The sequence below is a fragment of the Galleria mellonella genome, unplaced genomic scaffold, assembly GCF_026898425.1.
Source record: "Galleria mellonella isolate WM207_F2 unplaced genomic scaffold, CSIRO_AGI_GalMel_v1 utg1267, whole genome shotgun sequence".
Taxonomy (NCBI): domain Eukaryota; kingdom Metazoa; phylum Arthropoda; class Insecta; order Lepidoptera; family Pyralidae; genus Galleria; species Galleria mellonella.
Window position 1 is genome coordinate 2,571,094 of NW_026441987.1, and position 23,414 is coordinate 2,594,507.

At 35.5% G+C, this 23,414-nt stretch overlaps 1 protein-coding gene across 2 annotated transcripts in view; it reads right to left on the reverse strand.

Annotated features, from left to right (window-relative positions):
• The window catches only part of LOC116413785 (hemicentin-2-like), a 194,714-nt gene that overhangs the window by 84,122 nt on the left and 87,178 nt on the right, over nt 1-23,414 (reverse strand). For both annotated transcript variants that reach the window (XM_052900803.1, XM_052900808.1), the window contains exon 3: nt 9,753-9,900. In XM_052900803.1, the coding sequence (XP_052756763.1) occupies nt 9,753-9,900 (148 nt within the window). The remainder of the gene's footprint in view (nt 1-9,752; nt 9,901-23,414) is intronic.

Consider the following 23,414-nt stretch of genomic DNA (forward strand, 5'->3'; position numbering starts at 1 on the left):
TGGGGGGGGGGGGGGAGAAAGGGATTGTTAGTAATGGACACTGAGAATCCCATTGCTAGCAATATATCCAACTATGTTTTCATTCTCATCTATCACCCTTCACTGGTGCTCCGCCAGCGTATCCCGTTAGCGCAGGCGGGGTTACCGTACCATTTTCACCCCCTCAAAAAAAAAACAGTGGGGGGGAGGGATTATTAGCAATGGAGTTTGACAGCCCCATTGCTAGCACTGTACCCTATTAGGTCAACCTCCACGTGGTTCCCCCTGGAAACAATCGTGAATAATTCTTGTTGAATTCGTGACGATGGGCTAACTGACCTGCTTCATCCTCACCTATCATCCTTCACTGGTGCCCCGCCGGTGTTTACCGATAGTGCGGGTTACCATTCCATTATCACCCATTAAAAAAAAATGTTCAACAGTGGACAGTTAACAGTTGATCTATTGATGATGATGATGATGATGATGATGATGAAATTAATAAATATTTTCAATATTATTTTATAATTATTGAAATTAATAATATTTCATTATTATTAAATAATAATAACATTTAATAATTTTAAATTATCAAAGCGTGACTCCAGTGAAATTTCACAATCTGTGCTCAATAAAATGTCTATTAATCTAAGATTCCTTAATAAATAAGGAAGCGTTGTATTAATTTTCTCCTCTCAGAGACGTTGTGTAATTTTTAACCGAGTGAGTGCAAAAAGGAAGGTAATGTTTAACGGTTTTTTATATAAATAGAAAACCTTTTTCTTTTGAATCTCAATTTATTTTTAAATTGTAGTTTTTTTTTATAATATGTATGAATATGTTAAAATGTATGTGGTGGAAGTGAAAGAGGCTTGTTTGAATCGAAGCATTTGGCGTTCCATTGTTTCTGCCTACCGTTATGGGAGACAGGCGTGATGGATGTGTATGTATGTTCGTTAACGTAAAATAAAAAATTAATTCATGCATACATTGGGATAGAAATTTCGTTATTGAAAAATTCGAAAACGAGAAAAAAATGTTGCGCGTCGAATATATTTATATGTTTATTTTATTTTTAACTAGCTTTTACCCGCGACTACGTCCGCGTGACCCACTGGGCTTACCATGAAATATTTGCCGAAATTTCGGGGACGAACGAAATAGAAATTTGATGTTACAATATATGCCGTTTAAAATTATTAAAAGTGTTAAAATATCGTTCCTCTGGACTATTGGGATAGGATTTATGATGAACGAAATGTTAAGCTCCGTTTACTGGGTCGATTTCATTTTCTGGTTCGAATCATCTTTTTTCAAATAGTTTTGTTTATTTAAACTAACCACGCCATTTAGAGATGATTTATTTCATTGATTACCCTATTTCTAAAATGCAAGCGTACTAAGTACGTAAGCATATAGATCAGCCTTTCCCAAAGTGGGCGATGACGCCCCCTTGTTTGCGCTGCAGGCCTAAAGGGGGAGCGGTAAGAGACCCAGGAAAAAAATGGGGGCGTTGTGTAGAGGCTCGTATAGTATTAGTGTTTTTTTTTTATGGGTGAAAATGGAATGGTAACCCCGCCTGCGCTAACGGGATACGCTAGCGGAGCACCAGTGAAGGGTGATAGATGAGAATGAAAACAGGCCAGTTAGCCCATCATGATGAATTCATCAGGAATTAACCATGATAGTTTCCAGGGAGAACCGCGAGAAGGTCGACCTGTTTGGGTATATTGATAGCAATGGGATTCTCAGTCTCCATTACTAACAATCCCTTTCCCCCCTAGTATTAGTGTTTAATCACCACTAATATAGCTTACAATAATTGATTAATTTAATTTGAAATAATAGTAGTTTTTAAGTAGGTGAAAAAATGGGGGCACTAAAAATAATTTATTCTCAAAGTAAGCAGTAGACAAAATAAATTTGAGAACCCCTGATATAGATAGTAAAATATAAAAATGTTCGACAGTTTATCACTTCAGCCATCGCTGGCACGTCTGTACGGAGGCAATGAAACGTGACGTCACAAGTTTGCAGCTTACTCGTCTCGATAACGCCACGTTACTCAAAGGAGAACGTCTCTAATTTCAAAGTACATAGGTACAATTTACTATGTACTTCTGACACTTCAGTATTCTATATTGGTGTAAGTAGGTATTTTAAAACAATCTTATGTGTAATTCCTTACTATTATAATACAATTGTAAATAGGGGAAGTTTATAACAGAGAAGGTCATCATTACCAGAGGGAGATTTTGTACAAAAGTCGATTGCTTGGGTACCTCTGTCCCATTCGTGTTTCAACCGTAAAGCAGTTGAGTTTGCATGGCAGTGTTTCTATTTGAAGGGTGGGATATGGCGTGATTTTACTGGGTACAGAGAAATAACATCTGAGTCCTCAGGAATGGCAACGCATGGGGGGTATCATGGGCGAAACAGTATACTCTGTTATGTCCATGGTACTGCTCATGTCTATAGGCGACGGTTACCACTTTCCATCAGGTGGGCCGTCAGCTTGTTTGCCATTCTAAGTTGTATAAAAAAAATAATCATCATTATTTCAACCATTATCCGTCCATAGGACATAACATAGGTTTTTTTTAATAGGTGATAGTGAAAATATATATATATATATATATATATATATATATATATATATATATATATATATATGCTAGAAATGGGGCTGTTAAACTCCATTGCTAACAATCTCTTTAGCCCCGGTCAGTTCGCTCTGCTTCATCCTCATCTATCATCCTTCAGTGGAGCCCCGCCGGTGTATATCGATAGCGCGGATGGGGTTGCCATTCCATTGTTCCCCATTAAAAAAAACAGTGGGTAGTTAACGGCTGTAAGAAATGCATATAAATTATCTATCCAAATACAGCCATGCAAGCATAGTTACTTCACTGTAGAAATACGAATGTGACAGTGGTACCAATGTGACCAACTTTTTTTTTTATTTAATGTAATATACTACCGATTTAATATACTTGCAATTTGGTCGAGAAAGCTCAACTAGTTTCGGGACCATCCGGGACCCTCAGTCTTCAGCAGCTGTGACGCGAACACGAGTTTGACATTTGAAATATTATTAATTATTACATTAAAACATAATATAATAACAATACAACTTTTTTTATAGTGTGTCTATTCTAAAACAAAATGTCTTAAACAGAAAAAAACTATCGAGTCCTCCATTTTGTTTTTTCGCGTCCAGCTGTCAAACTAATTTCTAAAAACAAAATTATAATATATATATATATATATATATATATATATATATATATATATATATATATATATATATATATATATATATATATATATATTATTCACATCAAAAAGCTATTTTCCGAAACATTAGCTTGTGTGTTTGACATATCACTTATCTTTCTTGTGCGAGCATAGACAATGTGTTTCCTCTGGTTTTTTTTTTTTTCATTATACGCATTTCACGTATCAGAACACGAATCTTATACAATATTCACCGAATTCCCTGTACGGAATATTTTCTTGTCAATCAAGTATTATGTTTTTTCTATAGAAATATAAATAATGCACCATTATTTGTTTCATGTATAAAGATAGTTTTAGCTATAATTGGCAACGTGTGCGTAATGCCACTTATATTGCAGGCGTTCATCCATCAGGCGGGCTGTATGCTTGTTCTCTACCTCAGTGATATAAAAAATAAAACAATAATAATAAAGTTTTTGCAATTTCCCCAAATTGTTTGTAATATTAAATAAAATATGTTAAGAGGGACGCTGCTGTTCATCCCTCGCCCTTCCTTAGTCGCCTCTTATGACACTCACGGGAAAGGAAGGGTGGCCTAATCTATGACGAAACCACACGGCGAATAATCGCAATAATAGTCTAATAATAAAAATATTCAGAAATAACTTACCAGAATTTATCAGAGGGAGACTTTGTACAAAAGTCAATTGCTTGGGTACCTTTGTGCCATTCGTGTTTCAACCGTAAAGCAGTTGTGTTTGCATGGCTGTGTTTCGGTTTGAAGGGTGGGATATGGCGTGAATTTACTGGGTACGAAGGAATAACACCTGAGTCCTCAGAAATGGCAATGCATGGGGGGTATCATGGGCGAAACAGTATACTCTGTTGTGTCCATGGTACTGCTCATGTCTATAGTCGACGGTTGCCACTTTCCATCAGGTGGGCCGTCAGCTTGTTTGTCATTCTAAGTTGTATAAAAAAATGTCAAAAATTGAAGTCATAATAACTAGTGGTTCATATCAGTCTATTAGTATTCCTGTCACTGTCATTATCCAGATTATAATCCGTACAATGTCATTTTGAGTAAAGTTTGCTACGCTCATTTACGCTACAACGAGTCACTAGGGGGAGCCGGTGTGCGCAGAAATTTCTAATTTCCAATATAATTATATGCCATTTCTGTAGTTATTATTAGTTTTATCTCTGCCTCAAAGCAGTATTTGATTGCGGAATAGTGATGTGCGGATTCGAGTACAGACTCGAATACATAATAAGTACTCGGGTGACTGAACTCGAATACAGGTTATTCGAACACGGATTTCGAGTTCGAGTACTACTTGAATACTGATTATGTGTATTTTTTTCTATTTTGGTTTTATTTTATTGTATTCTTAATTGCATGCATTTATTATTCCTCTATTAATAGTTGTGTATATAACAGATAAATTATATTTTTTTACAGTTTAAATCGATTAATATATTATTTTACTATATCGCTCTTTGTTTAAGGTGTTAAAGTTCACTTTTGAATATCAATTTAACTAAGGTGCAAGAAAACACATGTCTTTACTGAACTGGATATATTTTCAACTAACTTCAATTTCATAACATTGTTGCTTTTAAATCTACAGCGACGAGACATTAGTAATAGAATGGCATGAAGTTAACCAGTGTTTGATTCTATTGTTGACATTATAAGTAAATTACGTTAACACTCTTAATTACAAAAGGAAAGATTCATCGTCATCATCATACAACCATTATCTATCCACTGCTAAATATAAGCCTCTTGTATAGGCTGCCTTAAGGAACACCTGAGCCACCTGCATCACCTGACTTCCACTGCATTAGAAGTTGTCACTCTATTTAATGGAAGGACAGGCGCATTTATTGTCTTCTTAAAATAAAGTTTGGGAGAAAAGAAATTAAAAAAAAAAGTAGTCAAGTATGATAAAGTAGCCGAATACGCATATATGTACTCGAGTACGTGTTCGAGTATTGAAACTCGAATCGGGATACGATTATATGTATATTACACTAAAAAGCACATCACTACTGCGGAGTTCAAACCGAATGTCAGATTCCACTATTTTAATTATGTTAAATCTAATTTTGTTCGTCCCCTCAAAGGATTTAAGTTCTCGACGAGTCCATTTTGTATCAAAGAAAATTAATACAACTAAATGTAATTACATTTAATGACTTAATCGCAGTGTGTATTGATTGTGAATGTATGTAGTTGTATGGATACAGATTAGATTAAACAAAAATAAAATGAACATAAATATATTTATTTATTTTTGTATAATTTGTTTATACCACAAAGATGGCAAACAAACATAGTGACCGTCGTAAACGGTCACTGTAGCCTAAAAACGTTTGCAACACACAGGGGTATCACGTGCGCGTTACTGGTTCTTAAGAAACCTTAATATACCCTTTTTGAAGAACCCCATACTTTAGTCTCTAGGGAAAACCTCATCAGGGAGCTCATTCCATAGCCTGAGAAACGAAAGTGGTAAGCATTCCATGAACCTAATAACAATGTGGTGCAATCCACGTCGAAACGTCGGCAATAAAAAAGCAAGTATGTAGGTATTATTTATGTGCAAATTTTTCATTGCTTTAAGTCCCTATAGTGTATTTCAAATAAGCTATTTTTTTTTTTGGTAAGTGAAAATGGAATGATATTCCCGCTTGCGCTAACGGTATACGTTGGCAGGGCACCAGTGAAGGGTGATCGATGAAAATGAAAACAGGCCAGTTTGCCCATCATGATGAATTCATCAGGAATTAACCATGAAAGTTTCCAGGGGGAACCGCGTGGAGGTCGACCTGGTTGGGTATATTGCTAACAATGGGATTCTTAGTCTCTATTACTAACAATCCCTTTCCCCCCAAAATAAGATATTCGTTTGTTATTAAATACTTAGGTAAAAATTTATTTAAATTATTAATAATACTAATAAAATGGGTAACATGTTCAGCTTAATAACATATGTATATAATATAACAGTTTCAATTTTTAAATAACCTTAAAAAATTTTAAATGTATAAAATTAATTATCTAATTAGACACTGATTCCCGAGTAGGGTAATTTAACCACAGACTTGTAAAACTTTGCCTACATCCTATTATTTGGGGTACACATATCTTTCCCGCAACCTATCCATCTTTTCAAGTCTTCCTCTTCATTTAGACATAACAAATCTTGTGGAGTATGTGTCCAAATATACTATAAAGTTACTTTGACAGTTTAATTCAGCAATAAAACATTAGTGCCCTCTGTTGGAAACATGTGAACATTAAATGGTTATAACGACGATAAACCGCAGTTAGTGACGCTGTTAAAGTAATTTTAGTATTAACAGAAAATCTTGGATATGTGTTTAATTTAATTCGAAAAAAATCTTCTCATTACAAATTGTAAATTGTTTAAGAAAAGTAATAAAAGAAATAGTAAATATGAAGTGATGTAATATTTTCTCTTCTTTTTTTTCATTACATTTAATGCAAACTAGCAACAAGCCCCAACTTCGTACAGATATAAAGGTTTTTTTTTTATGCAACTTGGAATGGCAAACAAGCTGACGGACCACTTGATGGAAAGTGGTAACCGTCGCCTATAGACATGAGCAGTACTATGGACATAACAGAGTATACTGTTTCGACCATGATATCCCCCATACGTTGCCACTCCTGAGGACTCATGTATTATGCTTCTGTACCCTGTAAATTCATTGTCAAATCGCACCCTTTAAACCGAAACACAGCCATGCAAACATAACTGCTTCACGGTAGAAACACGAATAGGACAGAGGTGCCCAAGCAAATGTCTTTTGTACAAAGTCTCCCTCTGTTTTAAGAGGGACGCTGCTGCCCGTCTCTCGCATTTCTTTAGTCGCCTCTTACGACACCCACGGAAAAGGAAGGGGTGGCCTGTTCTACGCCGGGACCACACGGCACACAGCGAATACATGCAAACGTATTGCAGGGAATCAATGGATGCAAGTGACTCAGGACCGTTGCTAATAAGAGAGGCCTATGTTCTGTGGACACATAATGGCTGATTTGATGACGATGATGAAGCGGGCAAAGCCACGGGTTCGAGCTAGCACTAAATAAAGCATTTACCATTTAAATAACACATCAAACTGAATACTCGTATCGTTCACATCTCCGACTCAGCGGTATGTGTAAATAATGCAAATGATTGCAGAATTGTGAATTGAATTTGACTGAAATACAACTGAAATAAACATAGAAATGGATATGAATTGAATATTGTGAATTCATTCGGCCATTTTGGAAAACGTCCACCTATTTGTTAAATTGTTATAATCCAATTGTAGTACTTTCAACTGTATAAATATAAAATAGGTGATTTACTTATTTTCCTACTATGCTTTATTTTGGTGGGTAAAAATGGATTGGAATAGTGGGGCACTATAAGCGGGGGATTATAAGTGAGGATGAAGTCAGGTAAGTTGGCCAATCGGGACATAATCGTTGAGAATTGACCATGACGGTTTTAATGGGGAGCCGCGGAGGTCGACCTAACAGGATTGGTAAAAATGCTTATCAATTACTAAACCGATTATGATAAAATTTCTTTGTGATGAATTTGTTAGTATATCCTTTTAGATAAAAAAATATTTTCCAAATCGGTTTATAATTGACGAAGTTCTGAGGTAACAAATATAAAAAAAAAAACAGTCGAATTGAAAACGTCTTTTCGTGAAATTGTGTTACGAGATAAACATGTTGCAAGTGAAGCCACGGTAAATTGCTAGTTTACAACAAATGTGAAATATACCTACAACTTAAACGGAAGTCAGTCGCAAATATAGCGAAAAAAGGTAGCGTGGGCGAAAGGACTATTTTTTACTCCAATTAAGGGTGTTTCGCCAGTAGTTGCCATGTCTGGCAGACGAGTTGGTAACCGCGGTTTAAGCTTTTAGAGACGCTGCTGCTTATTCCTCTAGCATTAAATTCCCTTAGTCTTCTCTTATGACAACCACGGGAAAGGATGTGGTGGCCTATTCTACGCCGAAATCAAAAGGACTTTTTGCTGGTATGAGAACACATTTTTTAGGAGAGTAATATACGAGTATATATATATATATATATATATATATATATATATACAATTATTCCAAGTCACAGAAGAATGCTGGTTATTTTTTTAATAAAATTAAAAAGAAAACCAAAAAGGTTTTTTTACAAGCTAACTGTGGAGTTAGTGTAATAAAAATCTACATAATTATATATACAGCATAAAAACCCTATACAAGATATTTACAAGGAATCCTCTAGAAATTATATAACTGTCCCGACTATTATTTCTGTCCTTTTTCTGTAAACATTCGCCTCTTGTAACATGAAAGAGATAGGTGCTAAGGGTATTCAATAAATTATGATAAGCTTGTAAATGTTTGTATCTAAAATTTATAGGCAAATATTTCTATTTATTGAAACATTAAACTAATATTATAATATAATTGTGTTTATAAGGCATTTAATAATAAATTGGTTTGTAATGATAAATTTCTTTTAAACCTTTAAATTAATACACAGATTTAAATAAGATTTGATACTTACCATAGCACTTGACTGGAAGAAACCCTTTTAAAATCCATGGACATTATTTATTAATCATCACTTGAAGGGTGGGATATGGCGTGAATTTACAGGGTACAGAGGAATAACGCTTGAGTCCTCAGAGATGGCAACACATGGAGACTATCATGGGCGAAACATTTAGACGGTTACCACTTTTTATCAGGTGGGCCGTCAGCTTGTTTGCCATTCTAAGTTGTATTAAAAAAAATTGTCCACTGCTGAACATAAGCCTCCTCTTTGGAGGGTTTTGGAGGGTTTACCAGTAGTCGCCATACTTGGCTTTAGAAATGTTTTAAGATGGATGCTGCTGTCCGTCCCTCGTCCTCTTACGACACTCAAGGAGGAAGTGGCCTATTCTATACCGATACCACACGGCTATGTTTGTAATAAGAACAAATAATTTAAGTAATTACTTATTTTCAAATATTATAATTTTTATAAAACTGTTTGGTAAAAATAAACAAATATTACTAAGAAATACTTCGAAGTGAAGATCACAAACAGTTTAGTTAGCTTTATTTACCTTTTATATGTATAGTTAGGTGTACAAAATATTATAACATATATTTGGTCGTGTGATCCCTGCTTATTCTATAGGCCACCCCTTCCTTTCCCGTGGCTGTCGTAAGAGGCGACTAAGGAAGGGCGAAGGATGGGCAGCAGTGTCCCTCTTAAACATCTCTTAAGCCTGACTGCGGTTGCCAACCCGCCTACCAAACGTGGCAACTACTGGCAGAACCTCCCAAAGGGGAGGCTTGTCAGCAATGGATGATTAAAGGCTGATATGATGGTACAAAATATTACTGTATTTAATTAAAAGTTTACATAAAATAAATATTTTTTTATGCCACAACCTTAGGGTTCAGTGTAAGACTACAGATAAACGCAGTGAAAATATAAAGAAACTGACCTGTACAACGGTTTTCCACCTGAATGCCTGAACCAGAGTACCATGTAGACCCGGTCTTCGTTGGTGTCCGGCTCGATGTCGCAGGGCAGCGAGGCAGTCCGCCCCACTACCGCCTCCACGTCCATCGTCGACACTGGAACAAAATCCACTGTATTTCAATTAGTATGCCCTTATTTTTAAGCGAAAAAAGGATCTTAACATGAGTAAGTAATATATAGCAATTATAGATATTACTCCTCTTATTGAAAACTCGATATATAGTTACAATATATGCAACATTGCAACTCTAATATCTATATATTCTATTTGCAATACCTTGGTCTATATATTCGAATTGTAATGTTTTATGTATTGGTCCAATAACTGATACATCTTTATGCAATATCGGTTATTCAATATCCTAATACAAAATCGAATGAAGAAACCGATCGAAATTAATACAGATATCCGATCGGTATGGACGATATCGAAATGGGTGATATCTTTTTTTACTATTAAAGTTAAGAGGAATTCAATATATAGTTATCGGAACGATACCGATATTGATATTACCCATTCTTAGTTATCAATTAGTCTAAATTATTTTGCGATTACATGACGATTTACGTCACAAACTCTGAACCGAATTTAATAATTATTTTTGCATAATCAATAAAGCTCACTCCCGTGTTGTGCTATTTTAATTCTGTGACGATTAAAGCTGCCTTTTTCCTTTTTTAGGAAGTTGAAAAACTGTTTATTTATAGAAACAAAATGTTTATGCAATATAAAAAAAAATATACAATTTAAATCACCAAATTTCAATCATACACAATGTTCGAAAATTTGTAAATTTTGAAAATTCTAATAAAACATCTAAACATCTTTCATCATCATCATCGTCATATCACAAATACATTAAAAAAATTAAATTATGTTCAGCAGTGAATATTTATATATTTTATATGTTCTCTTTAAACCAAAGGTTGTCTGTAAGAGATTGCCGTAGCGATAAGACCGTTTTTTGCACCTTTATATGTGTTGCAGTCAAATCTCTTAACCAGTCAAAAGTTAACGGCTCACCTGATGGAAAGTAGTAACCGTCGCCTATAGACATGAGCAGTACCATGGACATAACAGAGTATACTGTTTCGCCCATGATACCCCCCATGCGTTGCCATTCCTGAGGACTCAGGTGTTATTCCTCTGTACCCTTCAAACCGAAACACAGCCATGCAAACACAACTGCTTCACGGTAGAAACACGAATAGGACAGAGGTACCCAAGCAATCGACTTTTGTACAAAGTCTCCCTCTGCGCGTCCGTCACGTGCGCCTTGCCGACCCTATAGAAACTTTAATATGCCTTTTTGAAGATCCCCATGTCGTAGTCTTTAGGGAAAGTCTCCGCAGGTAAATGTTGTCACAACCTGAGTGTTAGCAGGAGGAACGTCCTCCGAAACCGCACTATGCGGGGGGAAGGGATTATCGGTAATGAGGAGGTTAGTCCCCATTGCTATCAATATACCTACTCTATCAGGTCGATATCCACGCGGTTCCCTCTGGAAACTATTGTGACTGATTTATCGTTGAATTCGTCACGATGGGCTAACTGACCTGTTTTTTCCTCACTCACCTCACTGGTACTCCGCCAGTGTATACCGATAGCGTAGGCGAGGTTACCATGCCATCTTTATTCTTAAAAAAAAAAATACGCACTGTGCATGCCCATCCTGGTTCTAAGGTGTGAATATGTATTCTCTACCGATAGCGAGCGGTACGATGGTGAAAGGTGACTGTAACACACTGAAGAGTTTATCAGAACACAAATGTCTGGACACGGGACATAACACAAAATTCCGCGACATTCCCGGGTTTCCCGGGCATATGACAAGCCTAGCATCGACTCATTTACAATTCCTAGTAGTACGAAAAAGGCAAAAATACCAAGAATCCTTTACTTTGACAAAACGTAACGAAACAAGAGTTAGAATTTATTATACATGAGTTTATAATTTACCGGATATTATAGGAATAGCGTACGATTGCTACATAGAACTGGAAATGGATCATTTAACTTGAATTATGTTGTTTAAATGAAATAAACTTTTTCAGTTTTCAATAACTCTTCCATTTATTAGCTGACTTCAAAAAGTCCTCTATAAACTGTATGTTTTTAGTATTCTAACAAAAGAAATGTATATTCATTATTTTTATTGTACATCTATGCTTAGAAATATAGAAAAAATCATCTGGGTACGTTAGACGATGTTTATAAGTATATGACAATTTTTCTATAGTTTAATATAGTTAAATAATGGTACGGTAACCTCGCCTGCGTTAACGGGATACGCTGGCGGAGCACCAGTGAAGGGTGATAGATGAGAATGAAAACAGGCCAGTTAGCCCATCATGATGAATTCATCAGGAATTAACGATGATAGTTTCCAGGGAGGACCGCGAGGAGGTCGACCTGGTTGGGATTTTTCTATAGTTAATTTTAAAATTTTGCATTGTCTTAACATATTTTAAACTAGCTGACCCGGCGAACTTCGTTCCGCCTAACTGCGCGCGGTACTGGACAGTACTTGGACATTGCAACATTATTTTGCTAAAATAAAAGATTTTTTTTAAATAAACGTAGTCTAAGTTACTCCTTATTACATCAGCTACTTGCCAATAAAAGTCCCGTCAAAATCGGTCTAGCCATTTCAGACATTAGCCGGAACAAACAGACAGACATACAAAAATTGTAAAATATGTTATTTTGGTGTATGTACCGTATATATTCATATACATACATGTAGTAAAAAACGGTTATTTCACTATTACAAACAGACAATCCAATTTTATTTATATGTATAGATACACAATCGGAACTTAACGCGATGTAAAAGCCTTTACAAGTAAATAATACCTATATACCTGCTTTTATATTGCCGACGTTTCAACGTGGACTGCACCAAGTTATTCTGTCACGACCATGATGTGGTGCAATCCAAATTTTTTTTATATATTTCAAGTACAAGTTCTAAATCTGTTTCAATAATTGACCGACTTCAAAAAAGAAGAGACTTTTCATTCGGTTGTTGTTGTTTAGTAATTGGTTAGCCACAACTGAAGGTACTTTTTTGTTTAATTATTCTATTTAAAATAAATATTTTATTTATTTATTATCATTACTAGTTTTAAAATTTTAATACATATTTTACAAATTATATTAGTAAGATAATATAATCAATTATTCATATATATTAATTATATACAAATATGTAAAAAATATAAATATATAATAATATATATATATATATATATATATATATATATATATATATATATATATATATATATATATATAATATATATTGCACTAAAATATACAGTAACAACAATAATTTAATAACAATGTTATCAAAGGCAAACTTATCTCTAAAAGAGATTTCTGTGAGATTTTTATATTTATATACCCACCTTACATCTATGGAGTATAAATATAAAAACGAGACATTATTTGAAATTGTTTAGGCTTACTCTTATTTCGACATTCATATCAGCCATTAAATGTCCACTGCTTAACACAGGCCTCCTCCTATTGAAGAATTTTGCCAGTTACCACACTTGGCAAGCGAGTTGGCAACTGCTGTCAGACTTTGGTGATGTTTTAAGAGAGACGCCGTTATCCATCTCTCGATCATTATGTTCCCGTATTCGCTTACTATACCTACATTAAAAGAAGGCTATTTTGGCCTATTCTGGCCTATTCTACGCTGGGACCACACGGCTACAATGTTTCTAAAATGTTCCTCTATTAATTTTGTTAGCGCTGTACCAGCGATTTTTAAATGTAACATTATGTTTTTTTATAGATTTTAATGACATGGATTTTTTATATTAAACAATTCACTCCCCCATTGTTCCCATGCTAATTTTATCACCATTAAAATGTATTTTCCATTTATTTATGAAACAGTCTTATGTTGACGTTGTAAAAAGTTTAATGTCATTTGATTACTAGGGAGAGCGTGCGATTTATATAATCCGCTTTATACGTTCACGTTTGTATACTTTTTTTTCTATACCACTGAGGTTGCAAACAAGCATACGGCCCGCCTGATGGTAAACGGTACTAAAGAATAAATAAGAATTGTTCATTAGCATCATCATATAAGCTATTAATTAACCGCCGCTGAACTATATTTTCCACTTAATTGGAAGTCAGTCGCTTTAAAAAAAAATGTAGTAATGTAGGAGAAAGGACTGTATTAATTTCAGCCCTTAACTGTTCACTGCTGAACATTTTTTTTTTTACAACACAGGGGGCAAGCGAGCATGCGGCTCACCTGATGGTAAGTGACTACCGCCGCCCATGGTCACCCACAACACCAGCGGCATCGCAGGTGTGCTGCCGGCCTTTTAAAAAGGAATATGCTCTTTTCTTGAAGGTTATGATGTCGTATCGGTTCGGAAATACTGCTGCTGGAAATTGATTCCAAAGAGTGTTTGTGCGTGGAAGAAAGTGCCTTGAAAAACGCACGATGGAAGACCGCCACTCGTCCAGATGGTTAGGATGAAATGTTAGTTTATGGCGGGTTGTACGATGAAGATGTACGACGAAGAAATAAGCCTCCATCATAAGGGAAGTTTTGTCAGTAGTTGCCACTCTTGGCAGGCGAGTTGGCAACCACAGTTTGGTTTTAGTGATGTTTTAAAAGGGACGCTGCTGCCTATCCCTCGACTATTAAGTTCTCATAGTTGCCAATTACGAAATCCATGGGAAAGGAATGGGTGGCTCATTCTATGCTGGGACCACACGGCAGAGTATAGTGATATATAGTTCTATGCTGTATGGTCCCGGCATAGAATGGGCAATAAACAAAATAATGGTAATCAACTAATTAGTAATTAATAATCTATACTTATAATAAATCTGTAGAGAGGTCAATTCTGTACATGAAATATATTTCCAAAATAACTATTAGGGGGTGATTAGTGATCGATACTAATGCCAAAAATGCAATCAGTAAAATTTTTGTCTGTCTGTCTGTATGTTCGTTATAGAAACAAAAACTACTCGACGGATTTTAACGAAACATTCGTGTTTCTACCGTGAAGCAGTTGTGTTTGCATGGCTGTGTTTCGGTTTGAAGGGTGGGATATGGCAGTAAATTTACAGGGTACAGAGAAATAACACCCGAGTCCTCAGGAATGGCAACGCATGGGGGGTATCATGGGCGAAACAGTATACGCTGTTATGTTCATTGTCCATGCTCATGTCTATAGGCGACGGTTACCACTTTCCATCAGGTGGGCCGTCAGCTTGTTTGCCATTCTAAGTAGTATAAAAAAAACCCGATGTTTTGATGTTTAAATTAGTCAAAAATTTTGATACAAAATGTTCAGTGAATACTAGACTCGAACTAGCGACCCTTGCGCCTAAGTCGTGTTAATAATCCACCAACTAGGCCACAGCGCATTCAACTAATAACCAACACTTTAAAAAGCTGAGAAAAATGAATGCAAATGAAAATATGCTGAGCCAGACACTTCTGGGGTATTCATTAGCACTGAGCTAATATTACTGCCTTAATGTACTGGTTACGCTTCAAACTCTTTTCTCCTACATTCTTCACGACTCTGGAACGCACTTCCTGATGCCATTAAGAGACTACCGACTAAACCGTCTTTCAAAAAAAGCGTTCACGTTGACTTTTTTACTTTATCCGAGCAGGCGCTTTATATTATTCTCAATTTCGTGTATAATATAGTATATATCATATATGTGTAACTATATTTGTTAATTATATATTCATTTAATTATGTAATTTTAGTATGTATGTATATCAATAATTACTAGCACCGCATTCGAGTTTTTTTTTTATACAACATAGAATGGCAAACAAGCTGACGGCCCACCTGATGGAAAGTGGTAACCGTCGCCTATAGACATGAGCAGTATGGTACTGCACATAACAGAGTATACAGTTTCGCCCATGATACCCCCCATGCGTTGCCATTCCTGAGGACTCAGGTGTTATTCCTCTGTACCCAGTAAATTCACGCCATATCCCACCCTTCAAACCGAAACACAGCCATGCAAACACTACTGCTTCACGGTTGAAACACGAATGGGACAGAGGTACCCAAGCAATCGACTTTTGTACAAAGTCTCCCTCTGGTAAATTATTCTGACACTTCCCTATGGTTGACTGGGAGAGAATGCTTTTAACATTAAGTCCGCCATGTACACATATTTGTACTAATGAAATAAATAAATAAATAAATGTACGTGAAAGTTTAACTAATAGGGTTTTATTTTAGTATCTGTAAATATCATCATTTATATTACAATATCATCATTTCAGCCGTTAACTGTCCACTGCTGGACATAGGCCTCCCCCATAAGGAGAGTTATGCCAGTAGTTGCCATGTTTGACAGGCAGGTTTTTGTTTTAATTTAATGGGTGATAATAGAATAGTAATAACCCGCGCTATCGGTATACACCGGCGGGGCACCAGTGAAGGATGATAGGTGAGGATGAAGCAGGTCAGTTAGCCCATCGTGACGAATTCAACAAGAATTTTTCATTATGGTTTCCAGGGGGAACCACGTGGAGGTTGACCTAATAGGGCTATCAAACTCCATTACTAACAATCCCTTTCCCCCCTGGCAGGAGAGTTGGAAACCGCAGTTATGTTTTTGATAGTGTTTTAGAGGTATAGGCATAATGCCTCTGGTATTTTAGGTGTTTATATGCTATGGTAAATATTTACCAACGCTTACGCATATAAGATGCTTATTTTTTTTTAATGAATGATAATGGAATGGTAACCCCGCCTGCGCTAACGGTATACGCTGGCGGGGCACCAGTGAAGGGTGATAGATGAGAATGAAAACAGGCCAGTTAGTCCATCATGATGAATTCATCAGGAATTACCCGTGATAGGTAACTATGAAAAGGCAGGTCACCTATCGTGATGAATTCACTTGGAATAGAACACGACAGTTTCCAGGGGGAACCGCGATGAGGTCAGCCTGACAGTGTGTATTGCTAACAATGAGGCTACTAATTTCCATTTTTAACAATCAATCCCCCCCCCCCCCCCCCGTATGCTTATTTGCCACTTCACTGGTATAAAAAAAAGTGAACATGTATATACAGTTACATAAATACTCATAGATCGCGTTTGTCTTTCATTAGGACATGTAGAAATAATAGAAAGCTGAATGCAATCCAAACAGAGATTCTTTCGCCTCCACGTTCATTAGTTTGTTCTTTAGATTATATAGATAGAGCACTGCAATAACAGTAATAGATATTAAAGATATATATATATATATATATATATATATACATATATATATATATATATATATATATATATATATATATATATACATACATATATATATATATAATTTGAATGTATTTAGTATTAATATAAACCTACGTGGTTTCTGAATGCTAATGTAACACAATTTCTGTAACTTTGTATTTTTATTGATAATAAAATAAAAAAATAATAATGATGATTGGTTATTTCTTGTAATTATTTATATTTATAATAAGTTTATTATTGTAATCTTTTGGAGGAAACAATAAAGAGTATCTATCTATCTATATTGATTGATAAAGAAGATAAAAATAGCAGGGTTATTAACTAGTTTATATGTAAACTAGCGGCCCGTCCCGGCTTCGCACGGGTGGACATTTTTACAACATTTCAAAAAGTGGTCATTGTGACACAACGATAATAGTTGCACATATAGTATCGCGAAGTTTTTTGCAGTTATTGATATTTTCTTCAATATTGTATAACATACTTTTGTTCTATCACCAATAGTTTCCGCAGCGCACGCGACGAAAGATATTTTATAGCATTTTTTTCCACCTTGAGTTACATTACTAAAGTTTTAGTAAAGATCCCTAATCTTTTACAGCAATAAATGCCTATGTTACTCAGGGTGAATGTAGCTTTCTAATGGTGATAGAATTTTTGATATCGGCAAAGTAGTTTTTGAGTTTTATTCTTTATTACACTTGTAAGTTACATATAAAATAATGTATTTATAAATGTTGTGAGCAAGGGTGGACTTATCTCTGACAGAGATCTCTTCCAGTCAACCCTATACAGTTAGAAAGCATGTCGTTAGCGGGCAGCTGAAGTGTTACAACTATTAATACATATTATTCATTACATACATACATACATTGTATGTATGTATGTATATTTATGTAATATTTGTTTAATGTATTCATGTATGTATATTTATATAAACATAATGTGCAGTAGTTCTCTATTGTATGTGTTGTAATTTTTTTCACCGCATAATAAAATTTCTGTTTCGCCAAAGGTTGACTGGGAGAGAATGCTATATAGTATTAAGTCCGCCTTTTGCACCAGACATTTTTTTTGTAATGTGGTCAATAAAGAATAAATAAATAAAAAATACACACAAAAATACAAATCTTTCCTCTTTATAATATCAGTGTAGATAAAGTTAATTCAGATCATCAGGCCTGGTGGGCACTATGATTGATTATTCTTACACCACCTATTTCTCTTATGATTAAATTCGTTGCGAGCAAACTTAGATTTCCTGTGGGACTGAGGTTTTATATTCTGGTTGTTGTATCTTCTTCAATCTTTGTTTTTTTTTTATGACTTTTCGGCGGGAAAAGTATAATATTTTTTTTTTTATGCAACTTAGAATACGCAAACGCGTATTTTTGTATTGTTGTTGAAATTGTATTATACAAAAAATCGACTTTAATCGAATCAAAACCAGTTGTTTTGGTTTCAAAATGAAATTGCTGAATTGATTTTGATAGAATGTCTACAGGAGAAATCTGATTTAGGGATCAATCTACCTTTATTCTGATATAAAAACAAGAAAAACATTTATTCGGTTTTTTTGTCTTTTTTTTTTACAACACAGGGGGCAAACGAGCATACGGCTCACCTGATGGTAAGTGACTAACGCTGCCCATGATCATCCACAACACTAAAGGCAGGGGGGAAAGGGATTGTTAGCAATGGAGACTGAGAATCCCATTGCTAGCAATATACCCAACCAGGTCGACCTCCTCGCGGTTCCCCCTGGAAACTATCATGGTTAATTCCTGATGAATTCATCATGATGGGCTAACTGGCCTGTTTTCATTCTCATCTATCACCCTTCACTGGTGCTCCGCCAGCGTATCCCGTTAGCGCAGGCGGGGTTACCATACCATTTTCACCCATTAAAAAAAAAAACACTAAAGGCATTGCAGGTTTGCTGTCGGCCTTTTAAAAAGGAATATACTCTTTTCTTGAAGGTTATGTTGTCGTATCGGTTCGGAAATACTGCTGCTGGAAGTTGATTCCAAAGAGTGGTTGTGCGTGAAAGTTAGGAAGGAAATTACAAAGTCACCAATATATATAATAAAATCTTAACTGGTTGCTGTCTGTACATGGAAGATATATAAGAAAAACTATTTTAGGAGGGCACTATGAACACAATAGAACCAATATTTTTTAAATTTTTTATCTGTTTGCCTATACCTTTGTGCACGCTAATCTCGGAAACTACTTAACTGACCTCAATGCGGTTTTCACTCATGCGTTGTGATTTGTTCCACTTAACATTTAGTGTTTGTTTTATTTCAATCAATTCATAAATAAAAAAGTTATATTAATCTAAAGGATCACATATAAAATGCTATAAAATAACCGATCAGTTGAATTAGCTGAAACTTTATGAAAGTATTTTTTTATGGGTGAAAATGGAATGGTAACCCCGCCTGCGCTAACGGGATACGCTGGCGGAGCACCAGTGAAAGGTGATAGATGAGAATGAAAACAGGCCAGTTAACCCATCATGATGTATTCATCAGGAATTAACCATGATAGTTTCCAGGGAGAACCGCGAGGAGGTCGACCTGGTTGGGTATATTACTAGCAATGGGATTCTCAGTTTATGAAGGTATTAGGTACGTAATTACCATTTAAGTATATAATACAATATAAGACCGGATTCATGAAGAATTCCAATGGGAATAATATACGGGAACTGCATAGTTAGAAGCGGACAACGCCGCGGGAAACGGCTAGTTCATAAATATAAACCACCTAGTACTATTCGTACTACGCAAAGACCATATTCTCCCTGTCATTACATTGCATTCCTCCCATTTGGAATCGTGGTAAGGAACTAAATGCTAAACTCTCGTATACAACGTACAGTCGGCACCGAAAATCAATTACCATATGCACAAAGTTACAACACAATGTTGCACACGTAAATTGCGAAACGAGATTAGCGATATCATTGGATGAACATTGTAAACGATGGCAATCTCTATGGCTGGGGGGGGGGATTGTTAGAAATGAGGACTACTAGTCCATTTTTTTTAATAGATAATAATGGAATTCTTTCCGCCTGCTCTTTGAATATACGCTGGCGAGGCAGTATTTGAGGGATGATATCGAGAATGAAAAGAGAATATTACTTTTTAATTCACCCGGAATTTGGCACAATAGTTTTCAAGGGGGACCACATGAAGGTCGACCTAACAGGGTGTTTTGCTAGCAATGGAACTGGTAGTCTGCATTACTAACAATCCCCCCGAGTCCTATTGTTAGCAATATGCCCAACCAGGTCGACCTCCACGTGGTCCCTAGAAACCATCGTGCTGTATTCCAGGTGAATTCATCACAATAGGCTAACTGCTTTTTTATTTCACCTATCATATCTCCTTGCCAGTATATACCGATAGTACAGGCGAGGATACCATTCCATTATCATCTATTAAAAAAATCACTAGGGCAAAATGGCTACGTTACTTTGTATAAATAAGATTCTAGGTTTAATTCCCATTTAGGTCAATTCAACACGTGAACCTTTCTGTTTGGTCAGGGTATTCTGAATATTTTAGGAGAAATTAAACAAAAAAATTAAGGTTGTGCGATAACCAAAATTTTCTTGACTAACTTGCCTTAATATAATAATTTAATAATAGTAATAATTTATTTGGATTACTTACAACACATAAATAACAACAGACATACACAGTAAAGAGATAAAATAATGTATACACAAAAAAGCAATATATATAAAGTAACAATTTTTCATTCAATCAAATTCGATTACGTAAAAAGTCTTTCTGAACAATTTGAATAATATTTAAACAATTTGATCTCGATTAAGTGACTGTGAGAAAACTATTGAATAGTAAAGTCAACACGATATAACGATTTTATCATTTCGATTACGAGTGTCTCTGTCGCATTTGAATAATATATTGGTGCTGACTGTACTATTGAATAGTAAAGCGAACATTCCGGATTTCTACGTACAGTGCACTTACGTGGCTTCTATTAACCTTTTAAAGGTACAGCGGTTGCATAATGTTTATTGTGTATTTTTAAAACCATCAGACATACTTTTCCTTTCCAAGGATCAAAGATAGAAGTCAAGGATCCAGGATGTCCAGTAAAGATAACGCTTATAAGTAAGTGTTTGTAATATATAATAAAATGACAGATAGATAGATAGATACTCTTTATTGTTTCCTCCAAAAGATTACAATAGTAAATTTATTATAAATATAAATAATTACAAGAGATAATCACAATGAGAAAACAATGGGCGGCCTTATCGCTAAGAGCGATCTCTTGCAGGCAACCTTTGGATGGAGAGTAGTAATTATAAACAATTTGGTGGGAGGCACGATGAAAAATTTTGTTAGTTCTAAATATGGGAGATGTGATACATATAATAATATAAATATTATCCCTACTCATTATTATATTTATATACATACCTACACAAAATGTGACGTACATTATATTATATTATTTAAAAAGAATATCTATCATAATTAATTAGCTAAAATGATGTTTAACTGATTAAATTTTGATCTACCTTTGACACTCGATACTAGATTTTTTTTATACAACTTAGAATGGCAAACAAGCTGACGGCCCACCTGATGGAAAGTGGTAACCGTTGCCTATAGACATGAGCAGTACCATGGACATAACAAAGTATATTGTTTCGCCCATGATACCCCCCATGCGTTGCCATTCCTGAGGACTCAGGTGTTATTCCTCTGTACCCTGTAAATTCACGCCATATCCCACCCTTCAAACCGAAACACAGCTATGCAAACACAACTGCTTTACGGTTGAAACACGAATGGGACAGAGGTACCCAAACAAACGAATTTTGTACAAAGTCTCCCCCTTATTACTTGATGACCTATATGTTTTTTTTTTTAAAGACCGCCACGAGTTTGCTATGAAACTTTAGTTTATGGCGGGTTGTACGGTGGTGAAAATCAGCAGCAGGTATCTATTAGAAATTTTACGATATTTTCCTTTCAAGTAATTGCTTGGATTACTTAACAATTTGCTGACTGGTGACGAGTAAACTCGTCATTGCACTAACGTGCAGGTACGTCCTCCTACCATGACGAGCAGGGAGGAAAGGGATTGTTAGTAATGGAGACTAACAATCCCATTGCTAGCAATATACCCAACCAGATCGACCTCCTCGCGGTTCTCTCTGGAAACTATCATGGTTAATTCCTGATGAGTTCATCATGATGAGCTAACTGGCCTGTTTTCATTCTCATCTATCACCCTTCACTGGTGCTCCGCCAGCGTATCCCGTTAGCGTAGGCGGGGTTACCATATCATTTTCACCCATCAAAAAAAAACCACGACAGGCAACACCGTTTGGATTAGAAAGCGTTCATGATCAAAAAAAAATATATTTTTCTTTATATTTAGGTTTTTCTCACAACTTTAATTCCAAAGATTACAACCAAGATGGAATTCCCGGTTAGCAAAATGTTAAAAATATTAGTTACACAGACGTGAAATCATTTTAAAGTAAATACAAGTGATTACATATTTAAATGAGAACGGGGAAGCCGCTTTCTTACCTGCCACTTACGAGCCGCTTCCGTATAACTTGACAGTAAAGCAAGGAAGCCAGTACTAAATGTTTCCTATTCTTCGATACGAAGCTAATTTCATAGTTTACTGCGGAAAATATAGTCGAAACGATGTATTATAGACTGCTTCAACAAAATGGAATGAAAATGTACTAAACCGTCTTTCAAAAAAAGCGTTCTCGCTCACTCTTTATCTTTATCCGAGCAGTAAGTGCTTTATATTATTCTCAAATTCGTGTATAATATAGTATATATCATATATGTGTAAGTATATTTGTTATTTATATATATTTATTCGTTTATATATGTAATTTTAGTGTGTGTGTATATCAATAATTAGTAGTACCGCATTCGAGTATTCTGACACTTCCCTATGGTTGACTGGGAGAGAATGCTTTTAGCATTAAGTCCGCCATGTACACATATATGTACTAATGAATAAATATATATAAAAATAAATAAAATGTATATATGTAAATAATTGATCCAACAAAATATTTGCAACTGGCCAATAGTAGTTTTCTTATACTATTATAATGGCAAACAAACATACGGTCAGCCTGATGATAAACGGGTTTTTTTTATAGATAATAATGGGTAACCCCGCCTGTGTTATTGATACACACTAGCGGGGCACCAGTGAGGAATGATAGGTGAGGATGCAGCAGCTCAGTTGGCCTATCATGATGGAATTTACCAAAAAATCAGTCACGATGGTTTCCAGAGTGAACCGCGAAGTTTAT